Raw genomic sequence first — 21,851 nt, forward strand, 5'->3', positions numbered from 1 at the left:
ATGAACGTCCATTTACAGAAGGTGTTCCATTGCTATCAATGCAGTGCTGCAATCTTATTATCATCGATTGGGTGGTATTCCTTATCACTTTGGCACTTAACGAAGCACGTGCTCCGACAATTCTCTCTCGTATATCGTGCAAATAGTAAATATTTGCCGGATACGGCGTATCCACGTAATGTGCGATTGACATGTAAATACCATTCGCCGGTAGCTGCGGCTCGTGGTTCTCGCTTCCCACGCGTGGGGTCCTGTGTTCGATTCCCGGCGGGGGCAGGGATTTTCTCTGCCTCGAGATGACTGGCTGTTGTGTGTGTCTTTCATCATCATTTTATCCTCATTCACTTGCAAGTCGCCGTAGTGGCGTTAAAGAATTTGTGGAGCGGCGGCCGAACCGCCCCGCGAGGCGTCTCCCGGCCACTAATGCCATACGCTCATTATTATCATTACCATTCCACGGTTTCGCAATACAACACTAACAGGAACGGTACGACTAGTATCGTCGAATCAAGCGAATGTGTATGATGTATTCCCTCGAAGAACAAGTCGATGTGCTTTTCATTTACGGAGAATGAAAACGAAATTCAGTGAGAGCTAGAGACTTATACGCTGAAAGATATTCTCAACATACTCACATTACACGTCGTACATTTCAATATGTGTATGATAAACTGAGAACAACTGGATCTTTAACGCATTGGAAACATATCCGGCAAAGGAAAGTTACTAACGAGGAAACGGAAATTGGTTCAAATGGCTCTAAGCACTTATGGGACTTAACATCTGAGGTCATCAGTCCCCTAGAGCCTAGAACTACTTAAACCTAACTAACCTAAGGACATCACACACATCCATGCCTGAGGCAGGATTCGAACCTGCGACCGTAGCAGCAGCGCGGTTCCGGACTGAAGCGGAAATTGGTACTCTTGCCACTGTGGTTCGAGATCCGTGTGTTAGTTCGTATCAAATCGCAAGGGAATCTGGCATGAGCCAGAATTGTGTTGTTCGTGTTTTGCACCGCCATTAATATCAGCCTTACCATATCTAACTCCACCAAAACTTAACTGGTATGGATTGTATGCGTCGCATTGAATTCTGCCGATGGGCTCAACTTCAGATTCAGAGGGATGACACATTTATTAATTTAATTTAATTTACTGACAGGGCTACATTCACGAACCATGGAAATGTTAATTTGCATAACATGCGATATTGGACAACTGAAAATCCATGTTGGCTGCGGCTAGTTGCATACCAAAATCCTTGGTCGGTGAGTGTTCAAATGGTTCAAATGGCTCTGAGCACTATGGGACTTAACTTCTTAGGTCATCAGTCCCCTAGAACTTAGAACTACTTACACCTAACTAACCTAAGGACATCACACACATCCATGCCCGAGGCAGGATTCGAACCTGCGAGCGTAGCGGTCGTGCGATTCCAGACTGAAGCGCCTAGAACCGCTCGGCCACACAGGCCGGCTCGGTGAGTGTATGGTGTGGGATTCTGGAGGACAGAACTAGAGGCCCCTATTTCATCGAAGGAAATCTTAATGGTAGGAAGTACACCACATTCCAGCAAGAAACATTAGGTCTGTTATTGGAAGAAATATCTTTAGGAACAAGGAACAGAATGTGGTATCAACACTATGGGTGTAAATGGACGTTCATGCCACCTTTTTGACCTTCAAAGGCCTTACTGTTACACATCATTGAATTCATCACGATAGCCGCTATCAGAAAATAGGTACCAAACTATAGCATCCCATTTAAAAAAAATAAAAAAAAAAACAAAGTTGACCTCCATATCTCTGAAGCGACCACACCTAGCAACAAAAAAACAGCGTCATATTATGGCCCCCGTTGTCCCATGAAACTTTTGTCTCACAAACTTTTCAGCTCCTATCATAGTTTCGGAGTTATTCTTGGTGGAAATTGTTACTGATCCACTCTGTATGTAGCACGGCCAGAAACAGTCTGAAAACCTTGTAAGGTTGTTGCATGATAGGCTGTGCTGAGAAATAATTGTCAAGAAGAAAATTCGATACGTTGCGCCTTTTACGAGTTAATTAACATTGAAGTTAGCCAGGATCAGGTTATTTCACACACTTATTTAAGTGGCCCGCCAGATACAAATTATGTCAGTTGTTCGCATAACGTAGATGATGGTGTACGAGATTGTTCAGCCTTCGGCTTCGGTTGGATCCTTATTACCTTTCCATATCCAATTTCTTGTTTAGTTCTAGGAAACCAAACGAATAACACATTTAGCGACACCGTCTCTTGTGGACTGCTTGAATTTATGCGCGCAACGGTGTGATTGGGTAACTTCAATGCTAATTAACTAGCAAACGGCGCAACACGTCCAGTTTTTCTATCAGCAATTTTTCCACCATCTCAGGCGCCGAGTTCGGCCACCTGTCATGTAGGGCGTGGAGGACCGTTCGACTCTCGGTGCGTTCAGTCTTGTTCAGACATGCGAAGCGTCAACTGCTGAGCGTGTTCTATGTGTATAGCTACTAGTGCAGGATTGCATGCCGAACGTGGCTGGCAGCTCTCGCAGATTAGTCGTCCTCTGAAGAAAACGAATGATACAGGCATCCGCAAAGAAGAGGTAGAGAGAGAGAGAGAGAGAGAGAGAGAGAGAGAGAGAGAGAGACTCGCCTTTATCCCCTGCATTGGGTCTCCCTCAGCCAAAATTGCGAAAATTGTCGGAGAAAACAACATCAAGATCATCTTTCGACTATCACGAAAGACGAAAAATATGCTTCGCTTGGTAAAGGGCAAACTGCAAATAACTGATATGTATAGCAACTTATGCGAGCGTTGCCACCAGTACATCTCGCAACGCTGGATCGGACACATTAGATGCGTAAGTCTGGGGCATAAAGAAGAAGCAGCAGTGGCAGAACACAGTCTCAATGAGGGACATACGTTCGAATTTGAGAAAACAAAATTGCTGTGCCGAGCTAGTGGCTTTTGAGAGAGCATCATCAAAGAATCAATTCAGATAAGGCTCCAAGTCAATCTCTCAACAGGGACGAGGGCCCCCATTCACTAGCACCTACACGCCATGAACGCTCACAGCACTTCACGCATCGCGTGACAGGGCAAAACTGAAGGCACCGAGAGGTCCGCGTGCATTACCACAGGTCGCCAAACCCCGCGCCTTGGGGAAGAGGTGGCGAGAGACGGTCGCTGCTCAGGTGAATATATGGTACGCTGCAATCTCCACTTTGCCAGAAGCTGATGAGAGTGACATTCCACAAAACGTCGCGAAACTTCAACACAGCCACCCGGACGGAGGCCCGATAAAATTTCATCAACCTTAAAATTTTTTAGCTTAACATGCAGACGTCAGAACTATAAAAGAAACTTAGTCCATTTTTTTGGACGCTATCAGTTCAAAATTAATTCTTCTTCAAATACCGGGTGATCAGAAAGTCAGTATAAATTTGAAAACTTAATAAACCACGGAATAATGTAGCTAGAGAGGTAAAAATTGACACACATGCTTGGAATGACGTGAGGTTTTATTAGAACTACAAAAAAGCTTTGTCTTACTTTGTTATGCTAATTATTGCTATTCTGATCAGATGAAGCGCCATCTGTCGGACATTTTTTGAACTTTTGTATTTTTTGGTTCTAAGCAAACCCCATGTCATTCCAAACATGTGTGTCAATTTGTACCTCTCTATCTACATTATTCCGTGATTTATTCAGTTTTCAAATTTATACTGACTTTTTGATCACCCGATATTTCGGTAGAAAATGTTTCAAGTTTTATCAAAGCGATCGGTCACTAAATTCTTGGTTAGTGAAATAAGAAGACGAACTAACCCCCAGCTACATGGCTGAATGTTGACTGAAAATTCATTTCTCCGGGAAAATTTCGAGTTTCACATAATAAGATAGCTATGTTCACCTTGTATCGCTGCAGTGAAGTGGAACGATTCTCACGTCTCTTGACCTTCCTCAATTAGGACTGATCGATCACGAATGAGCACAGTCCTAATCTTTCCCAACACTTAAATTTGCTGTGTGTGCTCTTTCTTGCAGCCTTCGAATCGCTTCAGTTTTTATATCATTGTAGCACAAATCTATTCGGTATGCTTCTCGTCATGAATCGTGCATAGAAATCGTCACTCAAACAATATCAGCCTTTAGTCGTCATCTGTATTTCTCGAAAATTTCGAAGTTAATCTTGTATATTGTCTTAAAGAACATTATTATTTCATACAATGTGTTTCGGTTAGCTTTTGGTTGTCATGAAACGTCGTCTTTCTAAGGACACTGACTGATAAAATGCTGTTTGTAAGCTATATGGGGGTACGGGCAGGTAAAATATCATAAATATATCTCCTTACTCATTCTAGAAAAGAAGAACATCGAACATAGACGCGGGAATTTGTAAGCTAATTAGTATAACAAGCACCTTCTCTTGGTGGAGGGGGCTGACTGTGGCTCTTTCCTAACCCGTGGCCCAGAATAAACCAGTCTGACACAGTCAGCTATGTTTTTAACTCGGAGCCCACGACCTGCCTCTAGTACTAGCTCGTGTATTACAATAGCGTACTGCAAAAGCGAACTACAGTACCATTGTCAGTCGGTAGGGTTAGAATGTTCTGTGTACATGATGAAATTTAGTCGCAACAGGTTTCATAGAAAGAAAGGAACTCTTTAAGTTTTCTCTTCATAAAAGGCGAGAAAAAACTTCTTTTTTTTTCAGGGCTGACATGCTTCTGTTCCCTAACCGAGAGGGAAGTTGTGGCGTGATAAGTACCATGCACTCTTTGACGTGCATTGACTGAAGTATCGAAGCGATTAAGATGTTCGAAATCAGTTTGATTTGTAGCCTAGGTCACACACGCTGGCTAATATGGTGGGTAGTGGGTTCGAATCCTGACAGGGGAACTCAGTTTCACCGTCAGAGTTCAGCCGAAAGGGAGATGTAAATTTTCTGATCACCAGTCGCTGCGCCAGTACCCTGCTCTAAATTCGAAACCTCTTCAGTGTCCTACACAGACCCAGCTCTGGGGTCTTGTCTTGGTAATTCTTTGTTAAAAGAGTAAGTCCATGCAACTAGAGGCTTGGTGACTGACATCTGTTTACCGAGTAAATCCATGTAGGCAAAGACACAAAGGGGACTTAGTCTCTAGCTATCGGGCGGCGGGAAGCGAATTCTCTCCTCCCTCCCCCTTTTCCCTCAACGGGGAGGTAGCTGGGAATGTGGGCGGCAACACCGGAAACAGCGGCCCTGGACCCTGACGCCCGAAAAGTGGCCGAAGTTTGACACCGTGGCCTTGCTCCGAGCCAGTCATTCTGCATGGCCTTGACGGAATGGTGGCAGTTCCCTTGTTTCTCCGTCCAAAGAATTTTAAGGTTGATGAAATCTGATCGCTTTCTGTATGAATGAGTGCACAAACACGCACACGCTTTTGATACATGAAGGTCAAACTAATTTAAGAGGAAGACCGCAGTAATTTAACGATTTATCTACACAGCATCTGCTACTACTTGCAATAGCAGATTTTGCACATTCTTGTTTCGAGTTTCTTATTTTTCCAAATTTTCTAAACAATATGCGTACCACATTCCCGCGTTCAACTCACATCCTGGGCTAATCTGGTTCACTATTACGGTTAAACTAGTCCTACTCTTTTGACTTCTACATTGGATTAAAATTTACTTGTCTAAAATGCATTAAATAATAATTCAGTTTATCTCGTTAATGCAGACCTTCTTATTGAACGTCAGCTTTCTCCAAGTGAGATTACAAATTGACAGATGACTGCATCAAATCCCACAAGAAAATGCACTTTGTAGAAGTGACTAGATTTCATCGAAGGAAATCTTAATGGTAGGAAGTACACCACATTCCTGCGAGAAACATTAGGTCTGTTATTGGAAAAAATATCTTTAGGAACAAGGAACAGAATGTGGTATCAACACTATGGGTGTAAATGGACGTTCATGCCACCTTTTTGACCTCCAAAGGCCTTACTGTTACACATCATTGAATTCATCACGATAGCCGCTATCAGAAAATAAGTACCAAACTATAGCATCCCATTTAAAAAAAATAAAAAAAAAAAAAAAAAAAAAACAAAGTTGACCTCCATATCTCTGAAGCGACCACACCTAGCAACAAAAAAACAGCGTCATATTATGACCCCCGTTGTCCCATGCAACTTTTGTCCCACAAACTTTTCAGCTCCTATCATACTTTCGGAGCTATTTTTGGTGGCAATAGTTAGTGCCTCACCCTTTATTTTAGTGTATTCGTCAGCATACATAATATATACCTAAACACTCACATGTCTTCACAGTTCCTTCAAACCAAAATGGTATATAATTTTCAATTAGTTTTTCCCATGTCTGAAAAACCAAGTTGAGTTTCACGTTGCGATGCTTTCAAAATCTATGCCGATTACGAAGATCATTTTGCTCAATTTAGTCGTTATCGTTGAGCATAGAACGGTAAGTACCATTCTGCAAAAATAAAGGTCAAAAGTGTAACGCGGTTTTCCGTGCGTTTGTTCTGCCGCACTGCGTATAGACGGGTATGAAATACAATCTTTCCAAATCCTCTGATCAATTTACTGGTCAGGAGATTTACAAGAAATCATAGTTAACATTGATTCAGCTCAGATACAAATTTCTGCAGTGAACGAAAAACGAGGACAATAGAGTCAGCGTTGGTATTAAGCTGTTTGAACTGCGTCCGAAAACAACGGGTATTTCATTTTGTTAGTAGTAGAAGCGTTAAATATGGGTAATATGTCGCAAGTTTCCTTCGAGAAGGAATACCAATAGAAAAATGTGGAATTAGTAAGGCGATCGCTTAAGTGAATGGAATAGGCGTAAAACGATATCCATGCTGATCAACGAGCAATATCTCAAGTCCGTCAGAGTCGATACGTGCCTGTTATATGTTCCTTATACACGAGTGGCACCTTGCTTTACCGAGTTCCTGTGTGCCATCCTCGAAGCCAATAGATAAGCTGGTGCTACGAAGACTGTATGTGCCTATTGATCAGCCTACAAACCATTCCTATGTTCATCGTGTAGTAACAGCCTCCACCGAGAACTGTCTTTGAACCGTCAGTTTAAGAATTCCAGCAGATGCATTCAAGGCAACACATCAGCTAACAAGTGCTTTGGAAAGTAAAAAAACTGGACAAGTGCGATCAGGACTCGCGCTCTGAGACTTCTGTACAAACTTAATTACGTATATAGGTAGTTGAAAGAGAGAAAAAAACAGAGAAAGAGAGAGAGAGAAGCCATTTTTGGATTAGCAACTTTCTACAGCTATTTAATTAATTACCTGAAATTTTAAAAACACCAAACAGATACGCAGTTCGCTATTCATAGATGGTTCAAATGGCTCTGAGCACTATAGGACTTAACATCCGTGGTCATCAGTCCCCTAGAACTTAGAGCTACTTAAACCTAACTAACCTAAGGACATCACACACATCCATGCCCGAGGCAGGATTCGAACCTGCGACCGTAGTGGTCAAGCGGTTCCAGACTGAAGCGCTTAGAACCGCACGGTCACACCGGCCGGCTATTCATAGATGCAAGGTGTACTCTATTCCTCCTTAAAAACTTCCATCACCCCATTCTCCATCTTAGCTAATTTAGGTGAAGCGGTAACGGCCAACTACAGAAATAAATTACAGATCCACTTCAAGTGAATGTCTTTCACAAGCGGATTTTGAAAGAGCAGTAACAATGCTAGGAAGAAGACTTGTATAAAAAGAAGTGCCCGAAGATTAGGAAAAGAGCCACTCTTCTGGACGTTGCGTAACAGAGTCAAATGGATCCTTGGAACACAACTAACGTTCAAGGAACGCGAGACCAGTCTCACTGCAATTAGAGCGTGAAGTGCTTCAGAAACATGACGAAACAATTGAAAAAAAGTCCTTTCCGTGATCCTGTAACTCTCATCATCTCGAAGGTCAGATGTGACCCCAGGCGCGTCCTTGGCACACGTGTTGCTACATTTCGAAGACAACACTGAAAATACGCTAACTGTCAGCGACTTTGCTCGACAGAAGTTGCCTGGCTGGGGAAGGGGTTGCGATGGGGGGAGGGGGGTGGGGGGCGGTGTTCTCGGAAGGACTCAGTTGGGGCCGCAGTGCTGAGATGCGCAGCGCCAGGGAGCATTCGCCGCTCAACGATGCTGCGTCAGCCGCCGCTGCTGCTGCGCCGCCCACTCAGGTACTCTGTCCAAAATACATAAAGCAGCCACAGCTTCCGTCTTGTTCATCCGTTGTGCACACTTCCACGGCGACATGGTAGTCTGGTGGCTGCATCGCTAAGAATCACAATTGAAAGGTTTGGAATCTGACTCCCGTTTGACAGTGCGAATTTATTGCAATTGTCGTGACTGATAATGCTTCGTGTATGTGAAAAATTAAATCAAGTTAGGATTTACTGTTAAACTAGAGTCCCTCGCATAACTGTCGGAGTAAATCTAACCCGATTCCAGTATAGCAATCTGTTGTTCAATTAATTTTCGAGGGACTGCCGGTTGTCAGTAACTTGCTGCCGCAATATTACGCTACGATGCCTTCTAGCCGTCTTCAGGTTTATACCGTCGAAAGTATTCCGAGTTCCTGTATTTAAGGCCCCACCGACGCATGCGTTGTGTACCAGCCAGGAGTCGCGCAGGCGTTATTGAGCGCACGCGCTTCTGTTGGCAACACTGCGTCGCTCCGAGCGCCCTCCCTAGTACAAGCTACCCTTTTCAGTATCAGGTCGATCATCTTCATTCGATAAATTCCAGTGATCTTTATAGTACCTGGGTGTCGAACTGCAGCTCTAAAGATCCTCGTACGTTGTTTTTTGCCTTATGACAACATGGCAGCCGCTAAGTATAACTAGTACGCAAAAGACAATATTTTACGATTCTGCGTCCACATGAGCCTATCGCCTCGGACGTTTCAGATTTATGGAGACGAAAAAAGTGTTTCAAAATTAGCTAAAAACTGTGAAAGTTCTGTTTCAAACTCTAGAGTGATCCGAATACTGACAGCCTGATCAGAAAATTGATTTACTCATACATTTACCAGCCACCGTGGGCGGGTCGCTAACCACACCTGTACGGCGTCGCTCGGCTCTGAGGTAAGCCGGTTCGAATCTTGGTTGCGGAAAATTTTCACTGCCAGATTTGGCCGGCAAGGGGAGGTCAGGTGATGGCTTAGAGTTCCTAATCACCAATATTTGCGCCAGTGTCCTCGTCTAAATTCGAAATCTTTCTGACATGACTCATGAAGTTAGGGCATGTGACTCTGTTGATATCGATCCGTGCGTTGCATGGGCACGTTAAGCTCGGCGGCCCCTGTGGTGCTATTCGAGAGGAGTGGGCTACTGCGGGCACTGGGTTTTATCCTCGCCCTGCCCTTCATCGATATCAACACAAACCCAACATTACACTGAACAAGCCCTCATCACAGTCATCCTCACGATACAGATACACATTTGACAGTTTGTAACAGGCCGGAAGAAGGCAACGGCAAATCACCTCCAGTAGTACAGTGCCTGGAACGGCGATGCAGATTTCCTGCATCTGATTCCCTATGCTCATTCCCTGAGGATGGGACAACTTTCGCTCATATCGCTTGTTGTCTTTGAAAAATTCCGCTATATGCAGGAGAAACCAACAAATTAGGTACTATATTAGCCAAACCCTTAAGTATGTGTACTCCGTAATATAGAGTGCTGTAAACATTTGCCCAGACATTCCACCACTGATAATGAAAATTACAGATAAACTAAGCAAATACTCGTTTAATGTAAACTGACATTAAAATTTCCAAGGGAAACAGCTTCTCAGTCTAAAGCGAAAGACATTTTTACATAATCGGTATCTGACGAGATTCACTGCCTACTCGTATTTATGTCGCCTTTCAGTGTCACAGACACATACTGCAAATGAAACGGGGTATTTTTCTGACGTCTACATTCAGTATCAGGTTTTCAGGAAGATTACCTCCACTTTTGGGTACTACATGTGATCTGTTTTGACAACAGAGAACAATATGACAGGTAATGTACACTCCTGGAAATGGAAAAAAGAACACATTGACACCGGTGTGTCAGACCCACCATACTTGCTCCGGACACTGCGAGAGGGCTGTACAAGCAATGATCACACGCACGGCACAGCGGACACACCAGGAACCGCGGTGTTGGCCGTCGAAGGGCGGTAGCTGCGCAGCATTTGTGCACCGCCGCCGTCAGTGTCAGCCAGTTTGCCGTGGCATACGGAGCTCCATCGCAGTCTTTAACACTGGTAGCATGCCGCGACAGCGTGGACGTGAACCGTATGTGCAGTTGACGGACTTTGAGCGAGGGCGTATAGTGAGCATGCGGGAGGCCGGGTGGACGTACCGGCGAATTGCTCAACACGTGGGGCGTGAGGTCTCCACAGTACATCGATGTTGTCGCCAGTGGTCGGCGGAAGGTGCACGTGCCCGTCGACCAGGGACCGGACCGCAGCGACGCACGGATGCACGCCAAGACCGTAGGATCCTACGCAGTGCCGTAGGGGACCGCACCGCCACTTCCCAGCAAATTAGGGACACTGTTGCTCCTGGGGTATCGGCGAGGACCATTCGCAACCGTCTCCATGAAGCTCGGCTACGGTCCCGCACACCGTTAGGCCGTCTTCCGCTCACGCCCCAACATCGTGCAGCCCGCCTCCAGTGGTGTCGCGACAGGCGTGAATGGAGGGACGAATGGAGACGTGTCGTCTTCAGCGATGAGAGTCGCTTCTGCCTTGGTGCCAATGATGGTCGTATGCGTGTTTGGCGCCGTGCAGGTGAGCGCCACAATCAGGACTGCATACGACCGAGGCACACAGGGCCAACACCCGGCATCATGGTGTGGGGAGCGATCTCCTACACTGGCCGTACACCACTGGTGATCGTCGAGGGGACACTGAATAGTGCACGGTACATCGAAACCGTCATCGAACCCATCGTTCTACCATTCCTAGACCGGCAAGGGAACTTGCTGTTCCAACAGGACAATGCACGTCCGCATGTATCCCGTGCCACCCAACGTGCTCTAGAAGGTGTAAGTCAACTACCCTGGCCAGCAAGATCTCCGGATCTGTCCCCCATTGAGCATGTTTGGGACTGGATGAAGCGTCGTCTCACGCGGTCTGCACGTCCAGCACGAACGCTGGTCCAACTGAGGCGCCAGGTGGAAATGGCATGGCAAGCCGTTCCACAGGACTACATCCAGCATCTATACGATCGTCTCCATGGGAGAATAGCAGCCTGCATTGCTGCGAAAGGTGGATATACACTGTACTAGTGCCGACATTGTGCATGCTCTGTTGCCTGTGTCTATGTGCCTGTGGTTCTGTCAGTGTGATCATGTGATGTATCTGACCCCAGGAATGTGTCAATAAAGTTTCCCCTTCCTGCGACAATGAATTCACGGTGTTCTTATTTCAATTTCCAGGAGTGTATTTCGTCAGTTTACATGCAAATAACATGAAATATTTCTGGAGCACTAAATTTTCTGTTTTCATTCGCAAGAACAATACCACAAGCGAGATTGTAAAATTCTAGCTTATGAATTGTTCTTGCTATTTTGGCGACTGCTAATGAGGTACTGCAATCTTTTGCTGATCTGACAGCTTCTTATGTCAGACACTGTGGCAGCCAATGACATAACCAGGAAACAGTATACAATCCTTCCTCACGTACAGACTGATCGAACCTTTTTTACTGTAACTACAAAATGGCGTACGATTCTGTTGGAAGGAACCTGCAGGCCCGCTGAAGCTGTATGCTCAGAGACCAGAGTTCTACAGTCAGGGAGTATAGAGACGTTTGGTTAAATTGAGACAGAAGTCGGTCACACAAAACAGTAAATTTCTCCGTGACAAGATCCCATGCGGTTTCCAGTTGTGACCCACCGTCTCGCTCAATAATGCCTGCACAAACACTTGCGAGTACACTTCGCATACGTCGGAGGATCGTACGAGGAGGAAGTCTTAATACCTTCGCCAATGTACAAATGAAGACGGCCAGAAGACTCTACGCTGAAATATCGTGTTAACAAGTCACTGAAATCCGGCAATTCCCCCGAAATGTCAGGGAACAATGTACATGCCGGGAAAGTTTCAAAGGCCACAGCAGACCTTTGAATTATTGCGCAAAGTGATGATGTCGATTTGAAACTTTTTCTTAGGAATATTTTTGTTCAGCGGATCCGGGTGGCCGGCCCGAGTGGCCGTGCGGCTCTAGGCGCTACAGTCTGGAACCGAGCGAGACATGTATGTGTGTGATGTCCTTAGGTTAGTTAGGTTTAATTAGTTCTAAGTTCTAGGCAACTGATGACCTTAGAAGTTAAGTCGCATAGCGCTCAAAGCCATTTGAACCATTTGGATCTGGGTGTGGTATTCGTAAATGGGATGGTATAAATTCAGAAGAAAAGCTGAATTAGTAAAATATGTGACTTGGTAACTAAGTTTCAGACTAAGAGTTCAAATCATCTCTGTCAATCAATTATTTTCGGCATTTTCAATAAGTAATTTCAGTTGAAAAAATGCGGTGTTTGTTATGGGGCATTGAGGAATGTTCCCGCTTCAGCCTCTTATAGTTTCATGAAGCTCCGATAGGTGGCGCGCAATACGTATCCACCAAAATCGCGTTTGTAACGGTAGTGAGTTCCAAGCAGAGAGCCGTCATTGAGTTTCTTTTGGCGGAAAACCAGAGCATCGCAGGTATTCGTAGGCGCTTGCAGAATGTCTACGGAGACCAGGCAGTGAACAAAAGCACGGTGAGTTGTCGGGCGACGCGTCTGCCATCATCACAAGGAGGTCGCGCAAACTTGTCTTATCTTCCACGTACCATTCACAGTGCGCAGTTGTGATTCCTGCAGTTGTGGATCGTGCGGACACTCTCATTCGAGGTGATCGAAGGATCACAAACACCTCACTGCTCACCTGGACTTCTCTGTTTGTAGTGCTGACTCACTTGTCCACCAGTTGGGGTACCCAAAGGAGTGTACCGGCTGGGTTCCTTGCCACCTAACAGAAGACCACAACGAGCAACAAAGGACCACCTGTGCAGAATTGCTTGAACATTATACGGCTAATAGTGGCGTTTTTTATGTCGAACATCATCACAGGCGAAGAAACATGGGTTCACCACTTCAAACAGGAAACAATATAGCAATCTATGGAGTGGCGCCACACCATCTCTCCCCAAAAGAAAATGTTGAAAGCCGCACCCACAGCCAGTGAAGTAATGGCGACGGTTTTCTGAGACTCTGAAGGGGTATTCTTCTTGATGTTCTTCCTCATGGTGCAACGATCAACTCTGAAGTCTATTGTTACCCTCAGGAAATTGAAGAAATTATTTCAGCGTGTTCGACACAAAAAAAAAATACAAAGTTCTTCTTCCCCATGACAGGGCGAAGCCTAATACCAGCCTGTGCACGCGAAAGGAGCTCACACAACGTCACTGGACGATAGCCCACATATCGCATATTCTGACTTCCATCTGTTTGGCCAAATGAAGGATGCATTTCGCTGGAAGTGGATGATAAGGAGGTTATTGATGCAGTAAGACGTAGGCTCCGAGGTCGACCAGTAGAATGATACCATGCGGGTATACAAGCCCTCCCTGTAAGGTGGCGTAAGGCCGTCACTTTGAACGGAGATTATTTTGGAAAATAGGGTTTTGTAACCAAAAGAGTGGGGAATAATATGATGTATTTTAATCCTGAATAGAACCAATCTGATTTCAGAAAAAGAGTTTCATTACTGGCTCAGTTGGTTAGGGAATAGGGTTCTAAACCCTTTCAGAGAGATTCAGTACTAAATTGATCAAAGGACATTTGTTACAGTCACTTGAATTGCAAAAGCAGCGTGTATGCAAGAAATATCAATCCGCACTGTGGCTGGAATAGGCGATTAGTCGCAAGAGAGCTCACAGCTGACAAGATTACTGCTTTGAGAGTGGAGAAATAAGAGCTGCGTACTATCACCCAAGAAAAGAATACAGGAACACCAGGCTGATTTAAAGAGAAGTCTTGCAGTAGTCAATTTGCATTTAACACAAGATTATCAGTGTAGCGTCCTGAATTACTGGAATATATGTTTTGTTACTACAGTGTCTTTTCTTACTATTAAAAAATCTTTTTTGTTTTCGTCCATATTATATGAATCCATCTTCTGCAAAAATCGAAACAGTTCTTATTGGTTTGGTCATCTAGACATGTTTCTGTATCTATTTACACCAGTCTATAGGCTTCTATTTGTTTCTTATTACGCATCATCTATGTCTTAACTTTCAGGGCGGCATCTTTGGTAAGCCACAAAGATAGACAGCGTGCCGTGTTCCCTACCTTTGCGTGTAGGGTGCATAGCCTTTTCGGAACATTGTTTCTTTTTGGGTCCAGTATCTTAACCATTGTGACACATCGCCTGACTTGTACAAAACGGGCTACATGCTTGTCGTCTTAAAACTTCTCTCCATTGGTCGAGGTCAGATTAATACGACCCGATTCATCAGTTTTAAGCGATGGCTGTGGTGCATACAAGTACAGAAAATGGTGCCGCTGCGTGAGTGCTTGTGTCTAAATACGGTAGCAGCACACTACACCATTAGATTAATTCGCTTTTAATTGATTATCCGGCTGTCCTTCTTTACGAGAGTTGCGTAAGCTGTGGTGACGTCATTAGAAACTGAGCCCAAGACACATTTTTGGCAAGACCTGCTCTAAATGTTAACTGAGACAAGACAAGTGAGTTATGCATTTATGGGTTTTCTATAATGCTTGAGCATCATCTTTAATGTTAACGAACGATTTCGCCGTAGCTTTGCAGAATAACTTCACATTAAACACCGAAAACAGAAACTACAGCGAGGGATCTTAACTTTTGTTTATTTGGATTTTAAGATGTTGTCTAGTTCTCAGAAATTAACTTGTTAATTTTATTCAGTATGACATCTAGTGTACAAACACAACAAAATATTAAAATATTCGTGTCAATATTATACAAGGTGAGTTTTTTTATCTTGAGACAATGAAATATGTCAAACTACCCATGGGATTAAAAAAACGCAAAATTACATATTCAACATTCTTAAAAATGCTGTCTGGTCATACCAATGTCGACCTCTTGCTACACTCCCAGGAGCGAGACAGGGGAGGGGCCATTGAAATGTTAAGTAGAAACATCCCATTTTTATTGTAGATTCGGATTCAAATGTTTCAAATGGCTCTGAGCACTATGGGACCTTAACATCTGAGGTCATCAGTCCCCTAGAACTTAGAACTACTTAAACATAACTAACCTAAGGACATCACACACATACATGCCCGAGGCAGGATTCGAACCTGCGACCGCAGCTGTCGCGCGGCTCCAGACTGAAGCGCCTAGAGCCGCTCGGCCAGGATTCGGATTCTACACTCTTTTCGATACGCACTAGAGCTGTAATCGACAAAAAAAACTGAGTTTAAGAAAGTATTATCTCGATAAAAATGCATTGGATAAAAAAATCCACATGTGTTCAGTTACTGTGAAAAATCTTGTTTGAAGTGTGTTTTCTCACCAATTGGGTGCTTGTTTGAGATGTGTGTTCTCTTACCACTCACCAACTGGAAGCTTGTTTGTAATAATCATTTCACAGGAAGTGCTCAAAACCGTCGCCGCCCACTTCGAAGCACTTATTTATCTGTCCATGGAACGATTCAACACAACTGAGACGTGTTTCCGATGTAGTCTTCTGACACGCATTGGTGATACGCTGAATCATGTTATTGTGCATTATTAGCACTAAATTATAAACTTCACGTTCCTTCGGTGGAGAACTGTCAAATAACCAGACAAAAAGAAGCACTTGATCGCACCCTGTTTAGAAAACGTTGAGCATAAAGGGTTACAGCAACATATACATTCCTATGACTTTCTGCATAAATGTAAACCATTTCAATGTTTTCTTCTATCACAATAGTTTACATTATAAGTAATAACACAGTAACGTCATGAGGGAACGTATTTAAGAGATGAAGGGCAATGTGCACGCAATGAGTTCAAGTCAAATAATGAATGAATGAATATTTCAAAAAAGATACACGGAAAAAACTGCAAACACTGAGTCGTCTGCCACACACGACTGTGTTTATGGTTTTGATCCAATCCATTTTTCTCGGGATAATATCGTTTTGGGACTCAATTGTGTTATTTGTCGACTTCAGCGCCAACTATCACGCAACGAGAAAAGTATTAAGTTACGTTTTTTCCCGTATTCTACAGTAAAATGAGATTTTCCTATTTCAGATTTCAAAGTTTCACCACGCTGCAGGGTGGTCAACATTGGTATCAGGGGACACCATTTTTAAAAATACTGAACACGTTTTTCCGTTTTTCAATCCGATGCGTAGTCTTTGAACTATCTCGTTGTCTCAGGATATAAAACTCACCCTGTGTATTAGAGGGAGGTATGTGCACACGAGGGAGAGATGGAATGGTATGGCTTGCTTGGAGATTAGTCTGGATCTCGTGGGAAAAATTGCAATGAGGTCTGGATCAATATTATTTACTTTATGAAAAGCGTATTAATTAATAAAGAACATAGTTACATCAGGAACGACAGAACTGCAAGATAAATCTCTTTAACTTGTTCGTTAACAGCAGGTAGTATCCTGAAACCATGCTCGACATTTCTGAATACCTGTATTGATCTCTTGTGCAAAATAGCGCAAAAAATGCTTTCCCTTTTCTCGTAGAGACAAATACGTTCTAGAAACTGGAAAATGTATCATAGTTGCCGTTTGAGAAACGCAGTACACACGGTTCTGATTTACTTATCGTAGCTTAAATGTAGTCTTCCGTGGAAACATTGCAATAGTTACTGTTCATCTACATCTACATCATACTCCGCAAGCCACATAATGATGTTGGCGGAGGGTACTTTCGGTACCACTATCTGACTCCTCCAACTCTGTTCCACTCGCGAACAGTGCGCGGGAAGAATGATTGCAGGTAAGCCTCTGTATTGGCTCCAATTTCTCGAATTTTCTCCTGGTGGTCAATACGAGAGATGTATATGGGGGAAGTAATATGTTGTCTGACTCCTCGTGAAAAGTGCTGTCCCGAAGTTTCAACAGTAATTCTCTCCGTGATGCTCACGCCTCTCTTGTAACGTCTACCAGTGGAGTTTGTTTAGCATCTCCGTAACGCTCTCTCGCCAGCTAAACGATCCCGTAATGAAACGCACTGCTTTTCATTGGATCTTCTCTATCTCCTCTATCAGCCCTACCTGATAGGGATCCTAGACAGATGAACAATACTCAAGAATCAGGCGAATAAGCGCCTTATAAGCCACTTCTTTCGTGAATGAGTTACATTTCCTTAAGATTCTTCCGATAAATCTGTGTCTGGTGTCTTCTTTTCCCACTATCTGGTTTATATGGATAGTTACGCCTAGATATTTTACGTCAGATTCTGTCTCCAGCTGTTTGTCATCAATAGTGTAGCTGTACAGTAGTGGATTCCTTTTTCTATGTATGCGCAATATGTTACATTTATTTACGTCCAGTGTCAACTGCCAGAGTCTGCACCATTCATTAATTCTCTGCAGGTCATTCTGCAAATTCTTATTATCTTCTGGCGTTGCTACTTTGGTATAGACAACTGCAGCATCTGCGAATAGCCTTAAAGAGCGTCCGACGCTTTGTGCTAGATCATTTACATGTGTTGTGAACAGCAACGGCCCTATCACACTTCCCTGTGGTACTTCGGATATTACCTTTACATCTGTCGATTAGACTCCGTTAAGAGCGACGTGTTGAGTTCTGTCTGCAAGAAAGTCTTGAATCCAATCGCAGGTCTGCTCCGATACTCCGTAAGCTCGTATTTTTTTCATTAAACGGCAATGCGGGACGGTGTCAAATGCCATACTGAAATCAAGGAACACGGCATCAGCCTCAGCGCCGTTGCCCACGGCGCTGTGGATCTCAAGGAGAAACAGAGCGAGCTGAGTTTCGCAGGATCTCTGTTTGCGGAATCCATGTTGCTTTTTGTAGAGGAGATGTTCATTTTCAAGAACGTAATAATTCTTGAGCATAAAACATGTTCCATAATTCTACAACAGACTGACGTCAACAATATAGGTCTATAACAGTGTGGGTCTGTCTTACGGCCTCTCTTAAGAACGGGAATGACCTGCGCTTTTTTGCAGTGTATAGGTACATTTCGTTGCTCAAGCGATCTACGATAAATTGCTGCTAGAAGGGGAGCAAGTTCTTTCGCATAATCTTTATAGAATCTCCTAGGTATCTCACTTGGTCCTGAATCCTTTCCACTACTGAGCGATTGTAGCTCCTTTTCAATTCCAAGATCTCAATATCTCCCATTTCGATGTTCGTACGAAGATTGAAAGGAGGGGCAGTGTTACAATCTTCAGCTGTGAAACAACTTCGGAAGATCTAATTCAGTATTTCGGCCTTCTCTCTGTTATTTTCCGCTCGCTTCGGTGACGGTGTGGTCGCTGAGAGAATGAATAGATTATTTTGACCCACTTACTGATTTTACATATGACCAAAATCTGTTAGGGTTTTTACCCAGGTCGGTTGATAACGTCTTACTTTCAGAATCATTGAATGCTTCTCTCATTGCTCCCCTTACGCTCGTTTTCGCTTCGTTCAGCTTTTGTTTGTCAGCTAGGTTTTTACTTCTCTTGAATCTGAGGTGAAGTGCTCTTTGTTTACGTAGCGCTTTTCTAACACGGCTATTAAACTATGGTGGATCTTTCGCATCCCTTAAAATCTTACTCGGAACATATTTGTCTAGGCCATATTGAACGATGCCTTCGATTTTTTTTTCCATTTGTTCTCCACGTCTTCGCCCTCATCGCCGAATATTTTATGCTGACTGCTGAGATATTCTGAAGTTTGTATCCTGTCATCCTTGCTGAGGAAATATACTGTATCTTACTACCTTTAATATTCGTTGTAGGTCCCGTCGTCATAGATGCTGTCACAACATTACGATCAATGATACCTTCCTCTACATTAACTGTTTCGATAAATTCAAGTCTGTTTGTTGCCAGGAGGTCTAAGACGTTACCCTCACGAGTTGGTATCAGGCTCCAGTCCAGTGACATGTCATAAATGTAATTGCCACGTTTTGGTTTTTTCCCTTTTATTGTTATTTCATCCCCCCGCCCTATATGAACGGTGTATGGGCTGGCAGAAGTACAATATTCCGCTTTTCAGTGAAGCGAGTAAAAAAATCTTCAATTAGAAACAAAATTAGAATTAAAAGTGGCAAGGACGCACCGTAGGAAACGAAAATATATACATTTTGAAAACATATCGCAGGAAGATGAAATCCTTTAGATTAAAAAAAAAAAAAAAAAAACGCTGAAGCACTGCACATTCATTTAATGTATGAAGCACCTGCACTGTGTGAGAAGTATTGTCGGAGGAGAGAGTATGTTCAATAGGATTGAGAGATGCAGATAAAAAGATAGGGATTTGTTAAGTAGGAAAACTGTGGAGATGATAGGTAGGAGCCCTGAGGTGGATAGTGGGAAATACAGTAGGTATGAAAGACAGAGGGTGAGGAGTAATGTGGTGTGTGGAGGGAGAGAGATAAAGAGAGATAGAGAAAGAGAGAGAGAGAGAGAGAGAGAGAGAGAGAGAGAAGCCCTTATGTGGAGTAGGATAGGTGGGGAAGAGTTCGAGTTGGTAGGGGGGATAAATATCGGGGCGGATCTCATTGTCTGGGAGAGGAAATTGGTTAAAGATCTGTTGGGAACATTTCGGGAAACCCAATACCTCTTATACTTCACTGCCGGTCTTTCGTTTGGCGAGCCCTCTTCGCAAAACTAACGATAGACCCAAATAAAACCTCCGAAAGAACTGCAGAGGTATACAAGAAATCCTTCCTCTGTGAAGTACAGAGTGGTTATAATTAAACTTTCAGCTGCAATTCGCATGAAAATGCTATGAGACGAAGCGGCCATTTGGACGCACTTTAATAACTCTCAGATGTCTTGACCACACTTTTTATTATTTCCAAAGTCGTCTTTCGCGTTTCGGCATTCCGTTATTTTCTAAGGCTTTAAAATAAAACACAAAACTGGCATCGAAAGATATGAAAATATGTTAGATTTCACCATTGATTGAAGACATAGTACAATGAGCAGAGTATGGTTTTCTAACCCACCAATGTTATGTCAATCGTATAATATTATACGGTAGATACATTGTATCTCGTTAATATTCTCATTCACTAGACAAGTGCAAACTGCTTCCAAGAAATACACTGGAAACCAAGGGGACTAAACAGCCAGACGTGGTAAGTATGAGGCCAGGGGAGGTTACAGGATTAACTGTGGTGATTGCGAAAAAAATATATAGGACAGATCGGTAGGCCTTTCAAAAACGTTTTAGATAACATATGTACAGCAATGAACAAACACAAACACCGTCCGAACAGGCCTTGAAGGCGCAACAGAACCGACCGACCGCCGTGTCATTCTCATCCCTGAGGCGTCGCCGGATGCGGATACGGAAGGACATGTAGTCAGCACGCCGCTCTCCCGGCCGTTGTCAGTTTTCGTTACCGGCGCCGCTACTTCTCAGTCAAGTAGCTCCTCAATTGGCCTCACAGGGGCTGAGTGCAGCCGCTCGCCAACAACACTCAGCAGACCCGAACGGTAACCCATCCAAGTGCTGGCCAAGCCGTTCAGTGCTTTAATTTCGGTGGTCTGACGGGAACCTGCGTTACCTTCGCAGAAAGGCCGTTCGCATGACAGCAATGAAGGCTTTATTAAAAGGTATCTTTTACGAAACAACCACACGTTAGGTGAAATTCAAACTAATCTTAAAATTCTGCACGTCACCCCTAAGGGGCTATTATCAAGTACGCTGAGGAAGTGGAGATTTTTCAAATTAAACCTAAATTTTCGTCCGAAATACTAAACGAGCAGATAGATTTCACCAAGAACTGGTTCTTCACACAATTTTCGGAGCACTTACGGTTCTGCGCCCATCCTTGGGCCTCGATAGATGGCTACGCACTACACTTCGCCGATACACAGTATTCTTTTCGTGATAAATGCTGTGCCATTCTGTATTTTACCCCCAAGGCTGTACGCCTTTTGCCGGCCGGTGTGGCCGAGCGGTTCTAGGCGCTTCAGTCTGAAACCGCGCGACCGCTATGATCGCATGTTCGAATCCTGCCTCGGGCATGGATGTGTGTGATATCCTTAGGTTAGTTAGGTTTAAGTAGTTCTAAGTTCTAGGTGACTGATGACCTCAGATGTTAAGTCCCATAGTGCTTGAAGCCATTTGAACCATTTGAATTTTTGCCAATCATAAACATATTCCTTTCCCACCCCCTTTTCCAGTCTCTATAATTTTAATTTTTGTCAATTTTTATCAGTTGTCATACGTACAATTACAGCTTGTGGTACATTATATAGTTATACCTATTTCTGTTATGTTTGATTCCTAGACAAAATCGTGACATGTAATATAAATAAAAGGGAACAAGTTATGCAAGGTAGCACAATTGCCAGTGTACCATTAGCAGTAATATTGCACTGGATTTTACATGATTGTGTTTTGGATGGTGCTTTAGTTAAACTAGTGTTTGGGATTTAAGGAGTTCTAATTAGATAAGACAATCTGGGATGGTTGCCATATACTATTGATGGAACTGATGTATGGTGTTCCAACATCGCGCGTTCTCAAAATGTTTGAATCTCCTGTATGGCGTTTATGCATTTGCTCCTATTGGCGGAAACGGCAATGCATGGACACCATCTGTTCTTCATAAGTGCCGCGATTGATATTTCGATTCTT

At 43.6% G+C, this 21,851-nt stretch overlaps 1 protein-coding gene across 6 annotated transcripts in view; it reads left to right on the forward strand.

Moving 5' to 3' along the window:
* LOC124555764 (organic cation transporter protein) overlaps nucleotides 1-21,851 on the forward strand; it is a 283,841-nt gene that overhangs the window by 179,220 nt on the left and 82,770 nt on the right. The window contains exon 1 of one of the 6 annotated variants that reach the window (XM_047129806.1): nucleotides 8,131-8,222. The exons of the other annotated variants lie outside the window; for them this stretch is intronic. Coding sequence (XP_046985762.1) covers nucleotides 8,148-8,222 — 75 coding nt within the window. The 5' untranslated portion in view covers nucleotides 8,131-8,147. Of the gene's footprint in view, nucleotides 1-8,130; nucleotides 8,223-21,851 lie in introns of those variants that run through there. 6 annotated transcript variants of the gene reach the window in all.

This window comes from Schistocerca americana, chromosome X (genome assembly GCF_021461395.2).
Source record: "Schistocerca americana isolate TAMUIC-IGC-003095 chromosome X, iqSchAmer2.1, whole genome shotgun sequence".
Classification (NCBI taxonomy): domain Eukaryota; kingdom Metazoa; phylum Arthropoda; class Insecta; order Orthoptera; family Acrididae; genus Schistocerca; species Schistocerca americana.